The following is a 20,210-nucleotide window of genomic DNA, read 5'->3' on the forward strand; positions in this document are numbered from 1 at the left end:
TGGGGGGAGGGGGAGGGGGGGTGCGGGGCGGGGAGTACTGGGTGGGTGGGGGGGGGGGGGGGGGGTGAGGCCAATGGGGAAAATTGGATAGATCTACCAAAGTGCCAGCACAGGTATGAAGGGCAGATTGGCCTCTTCCTGAGCTGTACAGTTCTGTGAAACCTCACCAAGGCAATGGGTTTGAAATTGGATTCAATAAACATGTCCACCTGGGAAGACGGGTGTGTCTTTACGGTGGTTGGAAATTCCAGCAGTGTTCTCACGTACAGCTCTTCACCCCTCAAGGCCATCACCGCCGGCTTCTTCTACCACACGGCCCGGCTCACCCGCACCGGCTACAAGACGGTGAAGCACCAGCAGGCAGTCTACATTCACCCCAACAGCAGCCTGTTCGAGGATCAGCCCCGGTGGCTCATCTACCACGAGCTCGTCTTCACCACAAAGGAGTTCATGAGACAGGTACAGTTTCCCTCTCCCTCTCTATTTACCGGTTCCCGCGCTCTACACAGGAACCTTCAAGGTGCTGACTGACTTTGGCGTCTCACCCAGCAATAAAGAAGGCAAATGGTATGTTGACTTTCATAGCGAGAGGATTTGAGTGTAGGGATAAGGATGTTTTGCTGCAATTCTACAGGGCATTGGTGAGGCCACACCTGGAGTATTGTGTGCAGTTTTGGTGTCCTTATCTGAGGAAGGATGTCCTTGCTTATAGAGGGAGCGCAGCGAAGGTTTACCAGGCTGATTCCTGGGATGGCAGGTCTGTCATATGAGGAGAGACTAAAGATTGTGTTCATTGTAGTTCAGAAGAGTGAGAGGGGATCGGATAGAAACTTATAAGATTCTAACAGGGTGAGACAGACTAGATTCAGAAAGAATGTTCCCGATGGTGGGGGAGCCTAGAGCGAGGGGATCATAGATTGAGGATACGTTTTAGGACTGAACTGAGGAGAAATTTCTTCACCCAGAGGACGGTGAATGTGTGGAATTCACGACCACAGGAAGTAGTTGAGGCCAAAACATTGTCTGATTTCAAGAAGAAATTAGATATAGCTCTTGGGGGTAAAGGGATCAAGGGATATGGGGGGAAGGGGGGATCAGGATATTGAATTTGATGATCAGCTATGATCAAAATGAATCACAGAGCAGGCTCGAAGGGCCGAATGGCCTCCTGCACTGTAGGGATTTTATGATTGTACGGCTGAATTAGTGACCTGCGAGAAATCACCTCCATCTTCAGCAAAGTCGTGGCTGCGTTTGATCTTTTACAGCCACCTGGGAGGGCCTTCCACTTAATGTCCCTTCCGGAATGGCGTAGCCCCCCCCCCCCCCCCCCCGCCCCCCCGGCACTGCCGCTGTCCCTCAGCGCCACACAGGGAGCATCAGCCAGGAATCTATCTGTCCCTGGGAGTGGGACCTGAACCCACCATGTTCGAGAGCATTGCGCTGCCCATGGCTGACACCCTGTAAGGCAGCAGACATAGCAAATGGAGGTGAGTTTGCTCCCTTATTGATGGAGCCTTAGGATGGCCTTGTCATCTTCTCTATTTGTAATGAGTCAGTTCCCCCTTCTCCCCATGCTACCCCACCCCCAACACTCTACCCCCAACACTGTACACCCCCTCCCCTTTCCCCACTGAGCGTACCACCCCCTGTACCTGGCTATAGATTGAAAGAGGGGAAATATGCGAGGAGACCTGGGTGTCCTCATACACCAGTCACTGAAAGTAAGCATGCATGTGTAGCAGGTGTAAAGAAGGCCAATAGTCTGTTGGCCTTCATAGCGAGAGGATCTGAGTGCAGGAACAGTGTGCAGAGAAGATTTACCAGATTGATCCCTGGGATGGTGGGACTGAGCAATGAGGAGAGACTGAGTGCATTCAGACTAAATTCACTGAAGTTTAGAAGAATGAGGAGGCAGAATCTCATAGAAACATAAATTCTAACAGGACTCGACAGGGTAGATGCAGGAAGGGTGTTCGGAACTAGGGGTCACAGTCTGAGGACTCGGGGTAAACCTTTTAGGACGGAGATGAGAAGAAATTTCTTCACCCAGAGAGTGGTGAGCTTGTGGAATTCATTACCACAGAAAGTAGTTGAGGCCAAAACATTGTATGTTTTGAAGACTGAGTTAGATGTAGCTCTTGGGGCGAAGAGGATCAAAAGACATGCTGGGGAAAGCAAAAGGAGATTACTGAGTTGGAGAATCATCCATGATCATAATAAAGGGTAGAGTAGCCTCAAAGGGCTGAAAGTAGCCTGCTCCTGTTTTCTATGTTTCTATCAATCTCCCTGTCTGCACAGTGCTGCGTACCTTTAAACTCCGTGTGTCCGTCTCACATCTGCCCTTCCGTCCCAGGTGATCGAGATCGACAGTGGCTGGCTCCTGGAGGTCGCTCCCCACTACTACAAGTCCAAAGAGCTGCAGGACGCAGCCAACAAGAAGATGCCGAAGAAGGTGGGGAAGGCCCGGGAGGAGCTGGGCTGAGGGAAGGTGAGGGTGGACCGCTGGGATCAAACGGCTGTGCCAGGAATGTGAGCAGCGTGTGTGTGTGCGCGCGCTGCCCCCTTCTTCACCTCCATCCCAGGGCAGTTCCACTTCACACTCGGACTTCCGTGTCACTGCTCCCCGATTTGGTTCGTTACACACAGATGGACAATGTGTGGATCATACGGTTTTGCCGGCGTTACCGGGATTGCATTTTGACACTGGTCGGATTGCACTGGAAGGAGCGTTTCTCGTCCCTGTGAGGAATCTCCGTCGCTCCAGCCGGTGACGGCTCGGGACTTGGTGGAGAACTCCTGTGTCGACAATCACTCCCGCCTCACCCTGGCCGGTTTGGGCTCCTGCCGCCATCACTGCGACGGATCAGAGGTGCCGTCAAAATAACCAAACGAGGAAAGTTACCGATTTAAAAAGCTCGGTTGTTTACGGAGCCTGTGCTGGGAGCCGTCGCCACAGGGCTTGGTTCAGTTACAACCTGCAGCACTGACTGTTTCTCAGGGGGTTGTGCAGTGCGAGATGCCTGCAGCTGTCTCGACCAGCCTCTTATTGGGGTTTCAAATAAAGTTTGGCATTTGTATATAAAACACATTTGGAGCTTGTGTCTTTCTTTAAGATCTGTACCCTCTGTACTTGCAATAGAGTTTTCCTAATGCTGTAATCATTGATTCCCTTCGGAGCCTATAGTCAGTGTGTTTCAATGACAGAGCCGAGAGGCTTGGTCACTGGATTCTGTCAGGGAGCCTTTTTTATTATTCATTCGTGGGACATGGGCACTGCTGGTTGGCCAGCATTTATCACCCGTGTCTCGTTACCCTTGAACTGAGTGGCTCGCTCAGACCTTTTAGAGGTCAGTTGAGAGTCAACCACATTGCTGTGGCTCTGGAATCACATGTAGGCCAGACCGGGTAAGGACGGCAGATTTCCCTCCCGAAAGAGGGATGGGTTTTTCCGATAATCGACAATGGTTTCACGGTCATTGGTAGATTTTTAATTCCAAATTTTGTTTTGTTGAATTCAGATTCCACCATCTGCCATGGCGGGATTCGAACCCGGGCCCCAGAACATGAGCTGAGTTTCTGGATTAATAGTGTCGCGGTAATACCACTAGGCCATCGCCTCCCCTATTGTCAGTTTCATTACTGCAGTCAAGTGAGCCTTGATAGAATGTGCTAGGACCGTACACAGTTGGGACATCATTCATCTGATACTGCCAGCATCTTTGTCACTTACCCTGAATGCAGGTGCTCCCATGAGAGCATAAGACACAGTTCAGCAAGGTTTGGGCTGGAGACTAACAGCAGGGATGACGAGGTGGAATGTAGGACAGTGATAGGGAGTGATGTGATGAGGGCTCACATGCCAGAGGGTCTGAGGGAGGAGATTGGGGACGATTGGGGTCAATATGAAGAGTGGATCAGAATGTGGTTGATAAGGGAGTATTGGGATTATGGAGAGATTCATAGGATGTACGAGAACGTGAAGGTTAATTAAGCGAATTAACTCAGTAAATAAGGCTTGTGGGAAGCCCTGTAGACCTATGGAGGTAGTCGAAGATTGGGATGGCATGGTGGCACAGTGGTTAGCACAGCTGACTGCCAGGGACCTGGGTTCACAGAATCACAGAATACTACAGCTCAGAAAAAGCCCTTTGGCCCATTGAGTCTGCGTCGACGCATGAAAGGCCCTGACCTAATCCCACTTGCCAGCAGTTGGCCCATAGCCTTGAATGTTATGGTGTGCCAAGTACTCATCCAGGTACTTTTTAAAGGATGTGAGGATCCCACCTCCACCACCCTCCCAAGCAGTGCATTCCAGACATTCACCAATCTGAGTAAAAAAAGTGTTTCCTCAAATCCCCACTAAACCTCCCACCCTTCACTTTTAACTTGTGTCCCCTCATAACTGACCCTTCAACTAAGGGGAACAGCTGCTCCTTATCCACTCTGACCATGCCCCTCATAATCTTGAACGTCTCAATCAGGTCGCCCCTCAGTCTTCTCTGCTCCAGAGAAAACAAGCCAATCCAACCCCTCTTTATAACTTAAATGTTTCACCCCAGGCAACATCCTGGTGAATCTCCTCTACACCCTCTTCAGTGCGTTCAAATTTTTCCTATAATGTGGTGACCAGAACTGCACACAGTAATGTCGCTGTGGCCTCACCAAAGTTCTATACAACTCCATCATCCATACCCTGATTGATAAAGGCGAGTGTGCCATATGCCTTTTTGGCCACCTTATTATAAATGCGAAGTGATGCATTTTGGTAGAACTAACGTAGGGGGGAGCTATACGATAAATGGCAGAACCATAAAGGGTGTGGATACGTAGAGGGACCTGGGTTGCAAGTCCACAGATCCTTGAAGGTGACGTCACAGGTGGAGAAGGTGGTGAATAAGGCATATGGCATGCTTGCCTTTATAGGACGGGGCATAGAGTATAAAAGTTGGGGTCCGATTTTGCAGTTGTATAGAACGTTGGTTTGGCCGCATTTGGAATACTGCGCCCAGTTCTGGTCGCCACACTACCAGAAGGACGTGGAGGCTTTAGAGAGAGTGCAGAGGAGGTTTACCAGGATGTTGCCTGGTATGGAAGGGCTTAGTTATGAGGAGAGATTCGGTAAACTGGGGTTGTTCTCACAGGAAAGACGGAGGATCAGGGGTGACCAAAGAGAGGTGTATAAAATTATGAAAGGAATAGATAGGGTGAACGGTGGGAAGCTTTTTCCCAGGTTGGTGGTGACGTTCACGAGTGGTCATAGTTTCAAGGTGAGGGGGGGTGAGGTTTAACACGGATATCAGAAGGACGTATTTTACACAGAGGGTGGTGGGTGCCTGGAATGCGCTGCCGGGCAAGGTGGTGGAGGCGGACACACTGGGAACGTTTAAGACTTATCTAGATAGCCACATGAATGGAGTGGAAATGGAGGGATACAAAAGAATGGTCTAGTTTGGACCAGGGAGCGGTGTGGGCTTGGAGAGCCAAAGGGCCTGTTCCTGTGCTGTATTGTTCTTTGTCTTTGTTATTAACCTGCCTTTCCGCCTTCAGAGAGCTATGGATAGACACACCAATTCCAGGCTCGGGTCACTGTCTGTGTGGAGCCTGCACATTCTCCCTGTGTCTGTGTGGGTATTCCGGGTGCTCAGGTTTCCTCCCACAGTCCAAAGTTGTGCGGGTTAGGTTGGTTGGCCATGTTAAATTGCCCCTTAGTGTCTGGGGGGACTAGCAAATGGGGATTACGGGGATAGGGCTTGAGTGGGTTTGTGGTTGGTGCAGACTTGATGGGCCGAATGGCCGCCTCCTATGCTGAAAAAGTTTGTTTATTTATTAGTCAGAAGTAAGGCTTACATTAACACTGCAATTAAGTTACTGTGAAATTCTCCTTGTCACCACACTCTGGCACCTGTTTGGGTCAATGCACCTCACCAGCACGTCTTTCAGACTGTGGGAAGAAACCCGAGCACCCGGAGGAAACCCACGCAGACACGAGGAGAGAATGTGCAAACTTCACACAGTGACCCAAGCCGGGAATCAAACCTGGGTCCCTGGCACTGTGAGGCAGCAGTGCTAACCACTGCCGCCCATAGGATTCTGTCACTTCATGTTGTGAACGATAAGGCTAAAAGTACCCATTTGGAGCAGTGGTGTTCTGCTTAGCACAGACGCAGATCTGAAAATGTGCTGGAAAGTTGAAGCTCAAGTCTAATCTGAGATCCAGGGTGAAGGAATCCTGGAGATGCGTGCTTGCTAAGGTCATCCGAGTGGGGACAACAGTTTGAGAGTATTCCTAGCTGAGTTCTTCAAATGTAGAGCTTGGAAACCCTCATGAAGAAGTTTCAGTGAGACCTGGTGGCTCACAGTGTGACCAGCGTCTGGTGGGTTGCGGGGAAATCCTCGGAATCTACTTTGGTCGCATCTGTCATTTGGTATATCTGTCCACAGTTTGCCAGTTGGTTCACGTGTTCAGCGTATTTACCCTGAGTATAAGATATGGTAAATTGTTTTACATTTCTGAATTTGTATGTGGCTGTAAAGATACAGCTTGGGTGAAGGAATCGGAAATATTTGAATCATTGTGTTATTGAGATCTTTCCATCAGTTTTTCTGTTACAATAAATGTTTTACTCTTTGTGTTGAAAGTTTATCAGCAGACTCCTGTGAATTTGTTCAGTAACTTCTCCCCCCCCCCCCACCCCCCCAAAGAAGAAACTGAAAGTTGACTAGTCCAACAGGACCATCAGCTGGGTTCATGACCCCAGCTACTCAACTGCATCTGGTTGTCTCCTCCTCCCCTTCGCCAGGTGGCGCTGTGTCTGGCGATTCCTCCTCCCCTCCGCCGGCTGGCGCTGTGTCCGGCGATTCCTCCTCCTCTCCGCCGGGTGGCGCTGTATCCGGCGGTTCCCCTTGGCCTGGTGGCGCTGTGTCTGGCGGTTCCATTTCCCCTTCGCCGGGTGGCGCTGTGTCTGGCGGCTGCTCCTCCCCTCCGCCTGGTGGCGCTGTGTCTGGCGGCTCCTCCTCCCCTCCGCCTGGTGGCGCTGTGTCTGTCCTCAGCTGGGTGGTGCTGTGTCTGGCGATTCCACCTCCCCTCCGCCTGGTGGCGCTGTGTCTGGCGGCACCTCCTCCCTCCGCCGGGTGGCGCTGTGTCTGGCGGCTCCTCCTCCCCTCCGCCTGGTGGCGCTGTGTGTGGAGGAGTGGGCGATGTTTCCTAGTTGTGGTGCCGGGGCCTGAGTCGCAGGCTGAAGGTGAGTGAGTTGGGGCTGTAGGTGTTTATCACTTAAAATTCAGAGCAAGGGGACAGGGGAGGGGCTGGTGGAACAGGACGGAGCAGCTGGAGGAGGATTTGAACAGGGATGGCAGGGAGGAGGGAAGATATTGCATTTCTGTAGCGCCTTTCACAAGCTCAGGGGGGCTCAGAGTGCCCTGCAGTCTCTGAAACACCTCCCTGGGACAGTCATGTAGGAAATACCACAGCCCAGAAGGAAAACAGTAGCAACTAAGAAAAGTAATGAGAATACAAGTCAGAACTGTTTGTTCTTTTGGAACCAGTTTGTACACAGCAAGCTCCCACAGACAGCAATGTGATCATAACCGGATAATCCATTTTCTGTGATTTTGTTTGAGGGATAAATCGGAGACACTGGGAAGAACTCCCCTCCTACGTCAAAACATCGTCAAGGGATCATTTACCAGTTGTGCACGGCGGCACAGTGGGTTAGCACTGCTGCCTCACAGCGCCAGGAACAGCGGTTCAATTCCGGCCTCAGCTGACTGTGTCTGCATGGATTTCCTCCGGGTGCTCCAGTTTCACTTAACTCAGCTCCAGTTTCCTCCCACGATCCATAGATGTGCAGGTTAGGTGGATTGGCCATGCTAAATCCTCCCAAGATGTGTAGGTTAGTTGGATCAGCCATGGTAAATGTGTGGGGTTAAGGGGATATGGTGGGGACAGAGCCTGGATAAGATACTCTTGTCAGGGTGTCAGTGCAGACCTGATAGGCCAAATGGCCTCTTCTGTAGTGCAGGGATTCTATGATTCACGAAAGGTCCTGGAGGCTTTGACATTGAAGGATGGCAGCCTCAACTCTGGAACCCGAAGCAGTCCTTTAATTCAAATCCTTGAGCGACAGGGAAGGAAAAGAACGACAGTTTGTGATGATTTTGGATAATGAGATTTATTAGGTGCTGAGGAGAGGCTGCAGTGTTGGAGGTGAGAGAAGAGGCAATTCATGTCCCACATTCACTAAAACCCAATTCTTTCATCCCCCACAGACCTGCAATGGCTGATTCTTGCTTCCAGACAGACCCAGATTTCTGCCCAGAGTGTGGAACCATTTTGCCACTGCCCGGCCTCACAGAGTATGTCACGTGTGGCAAGTGTGATTTCGAAATCAGTGTTCACAGTGAGTGTCCAGGTTTCGGGGCTGAATGCACAGAAAAAACTCTTTCCACACTGTCCCCATCAAACACTCCCAGGACAGGTACAGCACAGGGTTAGATACAGAGTAAAGCTCCCTCTGCACTATCCCCCATCAAACACTCCCAGGACAGGTACAGCACAGGGTTAGATACAGAGTAAAGCTCCCTCTACACTGTCCCCATCAAACACTCCCAGGACAGGTACAGCACAGGGTTAGATACAGAGTAAAGCTCCCTCTGCACTGTCCCCATCAAACACTCCCAGGACAGGTACAGCACGGGGCGAGATATAGGATGAAGCTCCTTCCACACTGTCCCCATCAAACACTCCCAGGACAGGTACAGCACGGGGTTAGATACAGAGTAAAGCTCCTTCTACACTGTCCCCATCAAACACTCCCAGGACAGGTACAGCACGGGGCGAGATATAGGATGAAGCTCCTTCCACACTGTCCCCATCAAACACTCCCAGGACAGGTACAGCACGGGGTTAGATACAGAGTGAAGCTCCCTCTACACTGTCCATGAAACCATGGCATGCTTCAATAGGTTAGTTTGAGGGATGGGGCTTTTGTTTGTGAGCCCTTATCTGAGCCCAGTTCAGTTTGAAGGCCCAGGTGTGGGCTGGGTTTTGTTTGAGGGCCAGGGTTTGGACTGGGTTTGGTTTGAGGGGCTGGGTTTGGACTGTGTTTTTTTGAGGGGCAGGGTTTGGTTTGAGGGGCAGGGTTTGGTTTGAGGGGCTGGGTTTGGTTTGAGGGCCTGGGTTTGGTTTGAGGGGCCTGGGTTTGGGCCGGGTTTGGTTTGAGGGCCTGGGTTTGGATTGGGTTTGGTTTGAAGACCCGGATTTGGACCGGGTTTTGTTTGAGAGCCTGGGTTTGGGCCGGGTTTGGTTTGAGTTTGGTTTGAGGTCACAATTCATCTCATGTCACCCCAGCTTTGCAACAACCCCAGCTTTATCGGTCATAAACTCCAGAAGTTTACTTTCCATCACAAAAACAGCCCATGTTCCAGTTACAGAGAAGCCACAAATAAAGTCACATTTTCTTGTCAACATATCTTAACTCAAACCCCACACAAAAGCACTTAAAATCATCAGTTAGGACCACGTTTTATAATCTCAGAGAATAAAGGTTTCCTCTCTTGGACGGGTCTATTACAGCAATGCACAGTTTGTTTACACTGAGTGTCACCTTCTGTTCACAAGGTTTTAGCTCCAAACTGATTTTAAAACTAACGCCTAATCGTATTCTGAGCATTAAAGGCAGTTTAAGCTCCAGACTCTAAGGAGCTCCATCATAAAACATGTTTGTTTCTTCGCCAACATCAGTTTTTTCCAGTTTCCACAACTATCGTGACTGTTAAATCACCCGAGAACGAGTCAAAACTGAACCGCTTAATGTTAATCTGTGCTCGCCGGGTAAAATCTTTGGACATTCCAGGTTCTGAAAATCAGTCGCAGTCGCAGAATCTTATGCTGGGAGTTTTGCCGAGGCCGGTGGTAGCTTGAGGCTCCTGCGTGGGCTGGCCGGTGTCTCTGAAACGTGGGCTCTCCGTGGCTAACGCTGTTCTTTTCCAGAGTTTGAGGGAACGGAGATCCACTCGGAGGTGGTGTTCAACAATCCAGAGATGATGCAGCTAAACATGGCAGCCGAGGCCGAGGAAGGGGAGCTGAAAGGGCCCGTGGTGAGTGGCCGTGAGGGGAGGGGGTCGCAGGGGATGCCGCACGCTTTAGTGAATTGGAGGCAACGAGAAGGAAGACGTTTAAATTGGCTTGGGAGTGGGGGGGAGCATGCAGATACGGTGGGTGTGTGGTTGGATATGGGAGGCGTGGTTGGGATTGTTGGTGTTGGGAAGGGAACACTGTTGGGGTGGGGGATCGTTTTAGAAGTGTCTTCAAATGGGATGACTTAATAAGAGAGAGAGACCTTCAGTCAGGAGGTATGATGGAACAACATGCTTTGGGCATGTTGGCAGGACAGACAGTGTAAGAGTTTTAAAGTCCAACAGGTTTATCTGGTAGCAAATGCCATTAGTTTTCGCAGCGCTGCTCCTTCATCAGATGGAGTGGATATCTGCAGATATTTGCAGATTTGAGGCATCTCCACTCCAAGTCTGACAGCAGCAGGGAAGAAGCTGTTCTTGAGTCGGTCGGTATGTGATCTCAGACTTTTGCATCTTTTTCCTGACAGAAGAAGGTGGAAGAGAGAATGTCCGGGGTGCGTGGGGACCTTAATGATGCTGGCTGTTTTTCCGAGGCAGCGGGAAGTGTGCCAATATAGAGTGTAACGTGTGGTCATTTGCTGCACTTGGAAAATAGAGAACAGAATACATTCTAAACACTGAAATCGAGAAGCAGCGGATATCCAAACATAGGCCGTAGGTGGGTGTGGATGTACACAGATCAATAAAGTGTCCAGAACAGGTACAGAAAGATCACGAGAAAGGATGTTAGAATGCTGACCTTTATAGCTGCTGGAGGACTGGAATCCAGAGACTGTGCTTCAGTTGTACAAAGCTCTGGTCAGGCTGTGCCTGGATCAGTGAAAGAAGTCTCACAACACCAGGTTAAAGTCCAACAGGTTTATTTGGCAGCAAAAGCCACTGGCTTTCGAAGCGCTGCTCCTTCATCAGGTGAGTGATCACCTGACGAAGGAGCAGCGCTCCGAAAGCGAGTGGCTTTTGCTGCCAAATAAACCTGTTGGACTTTAACCTGGTGTTGTGAGACTTCTTACTGTGTTTACCCCAGTCCAACGCCGGCATCTCCACATCCTGGAACACTGATCAGGTCTGGGCACCACACACACTGGCTTTGGAGGGATAGAGGGCCATGGTGGGGGGAGAGAGGAGGAAGAGTAGCTTAGATTTACCAGGATGGTATTTGAATTCCAAAGCGTTAACTGCCCTGGGACGCGATTGCACAGTTTGAGATTGTATTCCATGGAATTTAAATGGGTTAAGGGCTGTTTCGACTGAAGATTTCAGGATATTAAGGGGAACTAATTTGGGTTGATTGAAAACTATTTCTGGTGGCTTAACAGGTTGCCGTCTAAAAATGAATCCCCGCCCACCCCCAGGAGTGAAATGAGGAATCATTTCCACACAGCAGAGGCGGGAGGAGTCTGGAACTTTCTTCCAGCGATCGACCAGTTGTAATAACTGGAACACAGATTAACCCTGGTCTAATTTAATGGATTAACATCCTCAAGGGGCTAAATTAACAATTTCTGTCTCATCTGCAAACTTCTCACCGCCCCCGGCCTATGCTATTTTTGCTAGACTATTAATCCAGAAACTCATCTAATGTTCTGGGGACCCGGGTTCGAATCCCGCCACAGCAGGTGGTGGAATTTGAATTTAAAATATCTGGAATTAAGAATCTACTGATGACCCTGAAACCATTGCCGATTGTCGGAAAAACCCATCTGGTTCACTAATGTCCTTTAGGGAAGGAAATCTGCCGTCCTTACCCGGTCTGGCCTACATGTGACTCCAGAGCCACAGAAATGTGGTTGACTCTCAACTGCCCTTGGGTAACTAGGGATGGGCAATAAATGCTGGCCAGCCAGCAACGCCCAAGTCCCACGAATGAATATTTTTTTAAAAACTGCCCTAAATCGGAGTGAATTCTGAATTATGCGCTCCCATCGGTAACCTCTTCCACCTGCTTAACTTCATTCCCTTAAAACTCAAGATCTTCCCATTACTCTTGTTGGGTTTTCTACGTCCAGGCTTAAAAAATGTTCTGCTGAATACATTTCAAGAATCCTGCGTCCCGATACCTGTTGGAGTTATTATATTCCGGTGTTTATTAGAAGTCCCTCACCCCTCTTGTTTTTTGCGCTTGTCAGAAACTTATCAGGGAGGGCTGCTGGAATTTAAACTCAGTTAATCAGTCTGGATTATAATGTTAGTCCAAATGGTGATTACCATGACAACTATTATCGATTGTCCTGAAAAATCTCATCTGCTGTCCTTATCCGGTCCTGCCTACACATGACTCAAGACTCCCACAGCAATGTGGTTGGCTCTTAATTGCGACCCCCGACCCCCCCAAAATGGTCCATTCAAGGGGCAATTAGAGATGAGCAATAAATCCGGGCCTTGCCGACAACACCCACATCCCATGAAAGAATAAAATAATAAAAGCTTATGATGAAAGTAAGGATGTGTGGGATAGAGGGAAGTTTGGCCGATTGGATAGGTAACTGGCTATCTAACAGAAGACAGAGGGTGGTGGTGGATGGAAAATTTTCAGACTGGAAACCAGTTACCAGCAGAGTGCCACAGGGATCAGTGCTGGGTCCTCTGCTATTTGTAATTTTTATAAATGACTTGGAGGAGGGGGCTGAAGGGTGGATCAGTAAATTTGCTGATGACACCAAAATTGGAGGAGTAGTGGATGAGGTGGAGGGCTGTTGTAGGCTGCAAAGAGACATAGATAGGATGCAGAGCTGGGCTGAAAAATGGCAAATGGAGTTTAACCCTGATAAATGTGAGGTGATTCATTTTGGTAGGACAAATTTGAATGTGGATTACAGGGTCAAAGGTAGGGTTCTGAAGAATGTGGAGGAACAGAGAGATCTTGGGGTTCATATCCACAGATCTCTGAAGGTTGCCACTCAAGTGGATAGAGCCGTGAAGAAGGCCTATAGTGTGTTAGCGTTTATTAACAGGGGGTTTGAGTTTAAGAGCCGTGGGGTTATGTTGCAACTGTATAGGACCTTGGTGAGACCACATTTGGAATATTGTGTGCAGTTCTGGTCACCTCTATAAGAAGGCTGTGGAGATACTGGAAAGAGTGCGGAGGAGATTTACCAGGATGCTGCCTGGTTTGGACGGTAGGTCTTATGAGGAAAGGTTGAGGGAGCTAGGGCTTTTCTCTCTGGAGCGGAGGAGGTTGAGAGGAGACTTAATAGAGGTTTATAAGATGATGAGGGGGATAGATAGCGTGAACATTCAAAGACTATTTCCTCGGGTGAATGGAGTGGTAACTAGGGGGCATAACTATAGGGTTCATGGTGGGAGATATAGGAAGGATGTCCGAGGAAGGCTTTTTACTCAGGGAGTGGTTGGGGTGTGGAATGGACTGCCTGCAGGGATAGTGGAGTCAGAAACTTTAGGAACATTTAAGAAGCTATTGGATAGGCACATGGAGCACACCAGGATGATAGGGAGGAAATAGCTTGATCTGGGTTTCAGACAAAGCTCGGCACAACATCGTGGGCCGAAGGGCCTGTTCTGTTCTGTACTGTTCTATGTTCTAAAACAGGAGCAAAAGAAAAATAGGGGCAGGATGGGACCATGCGTCCCGTCTCGAGCCTGCTCCACCATTCGGTGTGATTGCGACTGGTCGCTGGTCTCAGTTTCGGATTCTTCCTGTTCTCCGTATCCCTCGGTTCCCTGAAAGGTCAATAAGCTGTCGCTCGTGGATATATTGGCCTTTAGAGGAAGTGCGACATTGATTCAGCAGAATGAAACTGGACTCCCAAGTGTGATGAGAGAGAGAGAGATAGATGAACACGCTTGGGTGGTATTCCAGAGATTTACAAGATTAATGGCTGTTTGCTCGAGGCTCTCATGATATGTAGGGACACTGACAGAGTGGATAGAGAGAAAGCGTTTCTGCTGCTTGTTTCTTGAGAGGGGAGGAGCGGGATGGGTGATGGGGGACGAGTGACGGGGGGGGGCGAGTGACAGGGGGGGCAAGTGACGGGGGGGGGCGAGTGACGGGGGGGGTGAGTGACGGGGGGGGGCGAGTGACGGGGGGGGCCGAGTGACGGGGGGGGGGGGGCGAGTGACGGGGGGGGGGGGGGGGGGGGGGGGGGGGGCGAGTGACCGGGGGCTGCGGGACAAGTGACGGGGGCCGTGCTTCAGGACAAAGTCCACATCTTAGAGACAGACGTTGCAGAACGGAAGGTGGGAAACATCTCTTCACATCCCAGCCTCCTCCACACGCAGCCTCCTCCACACGCAGCCTCCTCCACATGCCCCCCCACGTGACCCCAACGCGCGCGCCCCCCCCATGCAACCCCCCAAGCACGTCCCCGCCCCCCACACGCACCCCTCCACCCACCCACACACACTCACAGTCGCACTCTCTCACACACACACACTCTCATTCCGAACACATTTCCGCAAAATCAGTTGCTAATTTTAAGTTTGTGATTAATAAACCTTCCTTAGCCGAGGGTAATTAATGGTTGTCAGGCAAAGTTGGGTCGCAGGTTAACCATGAATCGTGGCGGAATAGGCTTCGATGACATGTACACAAACGCACAAATTCAGAGCAGAGTTGGAGATTCAGCCCCTGCCCCACACCTCAAAACCATCCAGGCTGACCTGTCTGCGGTCTCAGTGCTGATTTCCTGCCTCCCTCCCCCCACCCCCTGATAACCTTAAACTCTCTCGTTAGTCTAGAATCTATAACACTGCCTAAAAATGTTTAATACTCTCTCCCCCCCCCCCCCCCTGCCCTGGGGAAGAGAGTTCCAAAGACCCACGGCCCTCTGAGTGATCAGATTTCCCCTCATGTCCGTCTCCTGTTCCAAGTGGGAAGCGTCTCTGAATGGAGAGGGTGCAGGGCTGGTGACAGGGTGGGGTGAAATGGTGTGAACAGGTTCAGACCCGCGGGTGGGGAAGGTGCAAATTATGGCGGCGGCTGCCCAGTCTCTGTCATTGTGGGTGACAGGGTGTGGGGCCGGGGGGGGGGTTTCTCCTGCTGTTAACCAGTGTGCGTTCTGCCTGCAGGTGGACCGGAAGTGCTCGCGCTGCGGACACGACGGGATGGTGTATCACACGCGGCAGACCCGCTCGGCAGATGAAGGGCAGACTGTCTTCTACACGTGTATGAATTGCAGGTGGGTGTACAGAGCCTGGCGGGGTCAGCGAGGGGGACATTGTGAAGGGTGGCGCAGACCCGTTTAGTGAGAGTCGGGGAGCGTGGTGTTGTTAATGGTATAAGAGATGCAGCGCAGTGGGCAGGGGTGAGCTTGCTGGTTCCTGGCAGGGGGGCAGCAAGGTACAATGGCTCTAGTAGACTCGAACAATGGTGCCCTTTTCGAACATTTGTTCATGAGATGTGGGCGTCACTGCCAGGGACAGCATTTATTGCCCATCCCTAATTGCCCTTGAACTGAGTGTCTCACTAAAGGCACTTCAGAGGGGCCAACCACATTGCTGTGGATCTGGAGTCACATGTAGGTCAGACCGAGTAAGGACAGCAGATTTCCTTCCCTAAAGACGCATTACTGAATGGATTTTTACAACAATTGACAGTGTTTATCATGGTCACCATTACTGCCACTTGCTTGACTTTAGTTTAAAATAGAATCATTGAATCCCTACCGTGCAGACGGAGGCCACTCGGCCCATCAGGTTTGCACTGACAACAATCCCACCTAGACCCTATCCCCATAACCCCACATATTTACCCCACTATACCCCCTGACCTACGCATCCCAGGACACTAAGCGGCAATTTAGCACGGCCAAAGCACCTAACCAGCACATCTTTGGACTGTGGGAGGAAACCGGAGCACCCGGAGGAAACCCACACAGACACGGGGAGAATGTGCAAACTCCACACAGACAGTGACCCGAGCTGGGAATCGAACCCAGGTCCCTGGAGCTGTGAGGCAGCAGCGCTAACCACTGTGCCACCCATGTTGCGGTGGTGGGAGTTGAATGCCTGTCCCCAGAGCGTTAGCTGCTGGATTGCTCATCCTGTGACCTTACCACCGCGTCGCCTGTGATGGAAACCTTAGGCTTTGGAGCACATTTGGGCGGCACGGTAGCACAGTGGTTAGCACTGCTGCTTCACAGCTCCAGGGACCCGGGTTCGATTCCTGGCTCGGGTCACTGTCTGTGTGGAGTTTGCACATTCTCCTCGTGTCTGCGTGGGTTTCCTCCGGGTGCTCCGGTTTCCTCCCACAGTCCAAAGATGTGTGGGTTAGGTTGATTGGCCATGATAAATTGCCCCTTAGTGTCCTGAGATGTGTACGTTAGAGGGATTAGTGGGTAAAATATGTAGGGATATGGGGGGAGGGCCTGGGTGGGATTGTGGTTGGTGCAGACTCGATGGGCCGAATGGCCTCTTTCTGTACTGTAGGGATTCTATCATATTCTATCATTTGATGAGTTCTATCTCATTCTTCCAGGTTCCAAGAGAAGGAAGACTCCTAATGGCGGGAGAGCTCCGAGTGTGTGACAGGAGCTGGTTTAATGGTGCCTCACCCCAGCACGAAGCCTCCCGCATTGACGGTCAGATGGGACATGGTCGCAGCGTCTGGCTGTGAGTGGTGTCGGAAACTGTACCTTCATGCAGCTAATGGGCCGATTGCAGAGTGAGGCCTCCCTTGTTCTCTCTCTCTCTCATGGTCTCTCCCTCCCTGTACGATATTCCGTTTCAGATTGTGTAAATAAACAAACCAAATTCAGATGTTAAGAGTTTTTGGAACGTTCACGTGATGGTGGCTTAAAGTTGTACAAAGGTGTATCAGGGACATGGGTCGGAAGAACCTTCCACTCTCAGGAGAGGGGTCCATAGCACAGGTTTAAGATAAAAGCAAATTACTGCAGATACCGGAATCGGAAACAAACGCTGGAAAATCTCAGCAGGTCTGGCAGCATCTGCGGAGAGAGAATAGAGTTTCGACCCTGGATAATCCACAGGTGCTGTCAGACCTGCTGAGATTTTCCAGCATTTTCTGTTTTTGTGGCCGAGATTTAAGGTAAAAAAGCAGCAAGTTTAGAGGGGCTTTGAGGAAAACCTTTTGCATCCAGAGGGTGGTGGTGGGAGTCTGGAATGCTCTGCCTGGGGGGAGGGGTAACAGAGGTGGGAAACTTCACAACCTTGATGAGCACTTGAAATATCGAAACACTCAAAGCTATGGGCTGGAAAGTGGGATTAGTGTAAATTTAGCATAGTTTTTGTTGGTGTAGACTCAATGGGCCGAATGGCCTCTCTACTGTATGACTTTGAGATTGTGTGTCATGATGGGGGTTAAATTGGGGCTTGAGGGACCTAAAAGCAGAGACCATATCAGCCTAGATTTCACAGAGCTGTGCCAAACACTCATGATGTGGAGATGCCGGCGTTGGACTGGGGTAAACACAGTAAGAAGTCTCACAACACCAGGTTAAAGTCCAACAGGTTTATTTGGCAGCAAAATCCACTAGCTTTCGGAGCGTTGCCCCTTCGTCAGGTGAGTGGGAGTTCTGTTCACAAACAGGGCACAAAGACACAAACTCAATTTACAAAATAATGGTTGGAATGCGAGTCTTTACAGGTAATCAAGTCTTAAAGGTACAGACAATGTGAGTGGAGAGAGGGTTAAGTGCAGGTTAAAGAGATGTGTATTGTCTCCAGCCAGGACAGTTAGTGAGATTTTGCAAGCCCAAGCAAGTCATGGGGGTTACAGATAGTGTGACATGAACCCAAGATCCCGGTTGAGGCCGTCCTCATGTTTGCGGAACTTGGCTATCAGTCTCTGCTCAGCGATTCTGCGCTGTCGTGTGTCGTGAAGGCCGCCTTGGAGAACGCTTACCCGAAGCTCAGAGGCCGAATGTCCGTGACCGCTGAAGTGCTCCCCAACAGGAAGAGAACAGTCTTGCCTGGTGATTGTCGAGCGGTGTTCATTCATCCGTTGTCGTAGCGTCTGCATGATCTCCCCAATGAACCATGCCTCGGGACATCCTTTCCTGCAGCGTATCAGGAATCAACGTTGGCCGAGTTGCAAGTGTATGTACCGTGTACCTGGTGGATGATGTTCTCACGTGGGATGATGGCATCCGTGTCGATGATCCGGCACATCTTGCAGAGGTTGCTGTTGCAGGGTTGTGTGGTGTCGTGATTACCTGTAAAGACTCTCATTCCAACCATTATTTTGTAAATTGAGTTTGTGTCTTTGTGCCCTGTTTGTGAACAGAATTCCCACTTACCTGGTGAAGGAGCAGCGCTCCTAAAGCTAGTGGCTTTTGCTACCAAATAAACCTGTTGGACTTTAACCTGGTGTTGTGAGACTTCTTACTGACCAAACACTCAACCAGACATCCGGAGTGCGACACCCAGGTCGTTCCCACGACAGGCAGCCGGGATGCAGTACCTGCTGGGTCACGGTGTCCGCCGCACGGCACTCTGTAGGATGGCTCCCGCGCAGTCTGACTGCTTGCCCAGGATTTCCTGCTCTCACTCCAAACCGCAGGATTTCTAAAAGACCCGTGCGATTCAGCCACCAGCTCTGTCTTTGCAGTCACTGGACCAAGTCTTCCCGATACTCTCATCAGCTCTCCGACCTTAGATGCTTCCTCCACCTTGGGGCAGTGCCATCCACTGAATTACAGTGCACTTAATCATTAATCATTAACGCTGTTTGCCAAGGTTGTTTGGGGAGGGATTTGTTTGCAGTTAAATATCGAGAAGCCTTGACGTTCCCTTCAGGCTTTTCCCTCTTGATAGCTTTCTGCCGAAAATGACCTGTCAGAGGCTGATGTCTCACTCCAGCCTTTGACCCGATTCTCCACATCCGCTAAGTAAAGTCTACAAGGGTTTGTGTTCTCCATGCCAACTCTCGCTGTATTGCGGAGAGTTGCACATCCCACCCCACACCCTGTCCCCACAACCGCTCGCATTTACCACGGAAAATTCCCCCACCACATCTTTGGAGTGTGGGAGGAAGCTGGATAACCCGGACGAAACCCACGCAGACACAGGGAGAACGTGCAGACTCCACACAGACAGTCACCCAAGGCTGGAATCGAACCCGGGTCCCTGGTGCTGTGAGGCAGCTGTGCTAACCACTGTGCTGAGGACTGATTTTCCTGGAAGCAAAGTGCTCCCTACTGGCTCACCTCGGCAGGTGAATCTTAAATCCACACAAAAGAGTAACCCTCTCCCCAACAAGCCAAACTCAAAGGGGGCAGCAGGAATTGTACCTTGCAACTTTTCCCCACCTCCTGTCACCTTCTGATTGGTCGCAGGACAGACTTGGATACAGGGATAGAAGGCTCTTTAGCCAAATTTGCAGATGACACAAAAACACGCGGGGCAGTAAGTTACAATGAGAAAATAAGCACCCTACAAATGGATATAGAAAGGTGAGGCGAGTGGGCCCAAAGGTGGCAGATGGCGTTTAACGTGGATAAGTGTGAGGGCGCGCATTTTGGTCGGAAAAATGGGAAGGCGACTTATTATCTCAATGGGGAGAGACTTTGGGGTGTTCCGGTGCAGAGGGATCTGGGTGTCCTTGTTCATGAGACACAGAGAGCTAACATGCAGGTACAGCAGATAATAAAGGAAGCGAATGGAATGATGACATTCATAGCTAAAGGAATTGAATATAGAATCATAGAATCCCTATAGTGCAGAAGGAGGCCATTCGGCCCATTGAGTCTGCACTGACCACAATCCCACCTGTAACCCCACATATTTACCCTGCTAATCCCTCTGACAGTAGGGTCAATTTAGCATAACCAATCAACCTAACCCCCACACCTTTGGAGTGTGGGAGGAAACCCATGCAGACACGGGAAGAATGTGTAAACTCCACACAGACAGTGACCCGAGGCCAGAATTGAACCCGGGTCCCTGGCGCTGTGAGACAGCAGTGCTAGCCACTGTGCTGCCCACAATAATAATAAAGATAATAAAGAAAGCGAATGGAATAGCTAAAGGAATTGAATATAAAGGTAAGGAAGTATTGTTTTAACTATATAAGGCTTTGTATAGTTACAACAATTGACTTAGCTGAGAAATGGCTTTGAAACTTTGCGCTTATGGAAGTCCAATCTGATGCA

The 20,210-nt window shown here is 50.3% G+C and overlaps 2 protein-coding genes across 3 annotated transcripts in view; both read left to right on the top strand.

Annotated features, from left to right (window-relative positions):
- The window catches only part of LOC144496888 (pre-mRNA-splicing factor ATP-dependent RNA helicase DHX16-like), a 38,760-nt gene extending 35,681 nt beyond the window's left edge, over positions 1–3,079 (top strand). For both annotated transcript variants that reach the window (XM_078217483.1, XM_078217481.1), the window contains exons 20-21: positions 286–459; positions 2,357–3,079. In XM_078217483.1, coding sequence (XP_078073609.1) covers positions 286–459; positions 2,357–2,485 — 303 coding nt within the window. In that variant the 3' untranslated portion in view covers positions 2,486–3,079. The remainder of the gene's footprint in view (positions 1–285; positions 460–2,356) is intronic.
- Positions 3,080–7,159: 4,080 nt separating this feature from the next.
- Positions 7,160–16,852, top strand: LOC144496902 (DNA-directed RNA polymerase I subunit RPA12-like). The gene is made up of 5 exons (XM_078217510.1): positions 7,160–7,244; positions 8,272–8,402; positions 9,995–10,101; positions 15,166–15,275; positions 16,574–16,852. The coding sequence occupies exons 2-5, from the start codon at positions 8,279–8,281 to the stop codon at positions 16,596–16,598; spliced, it is 366 nt and encodes a 121-aa protein (XP_078073636.1). The 5' UTR covers positions 7,160–7,244; positions 8,272–8,278; the 3' UTR covers positions 16,599–16,852.
- Positions 16,853–20,210: the final 3,358 nt, after the last annotated feature.

This window comes from Mustelus asterias, chromosome 8 (genome assembly GCF_964213995.1).
Source record: "Mustelus asterias chromosome 8, sMusAst1.hap1.1, whole genome shotgun sequence".
Classification (NCBI taxonomy): domain Eukaryota; kingdom Metazoa; phylum Chordata; class Chondrichthyes; order Carcharhiniformes; family Triakidae; genus Mustelus; species Mustelus asterias.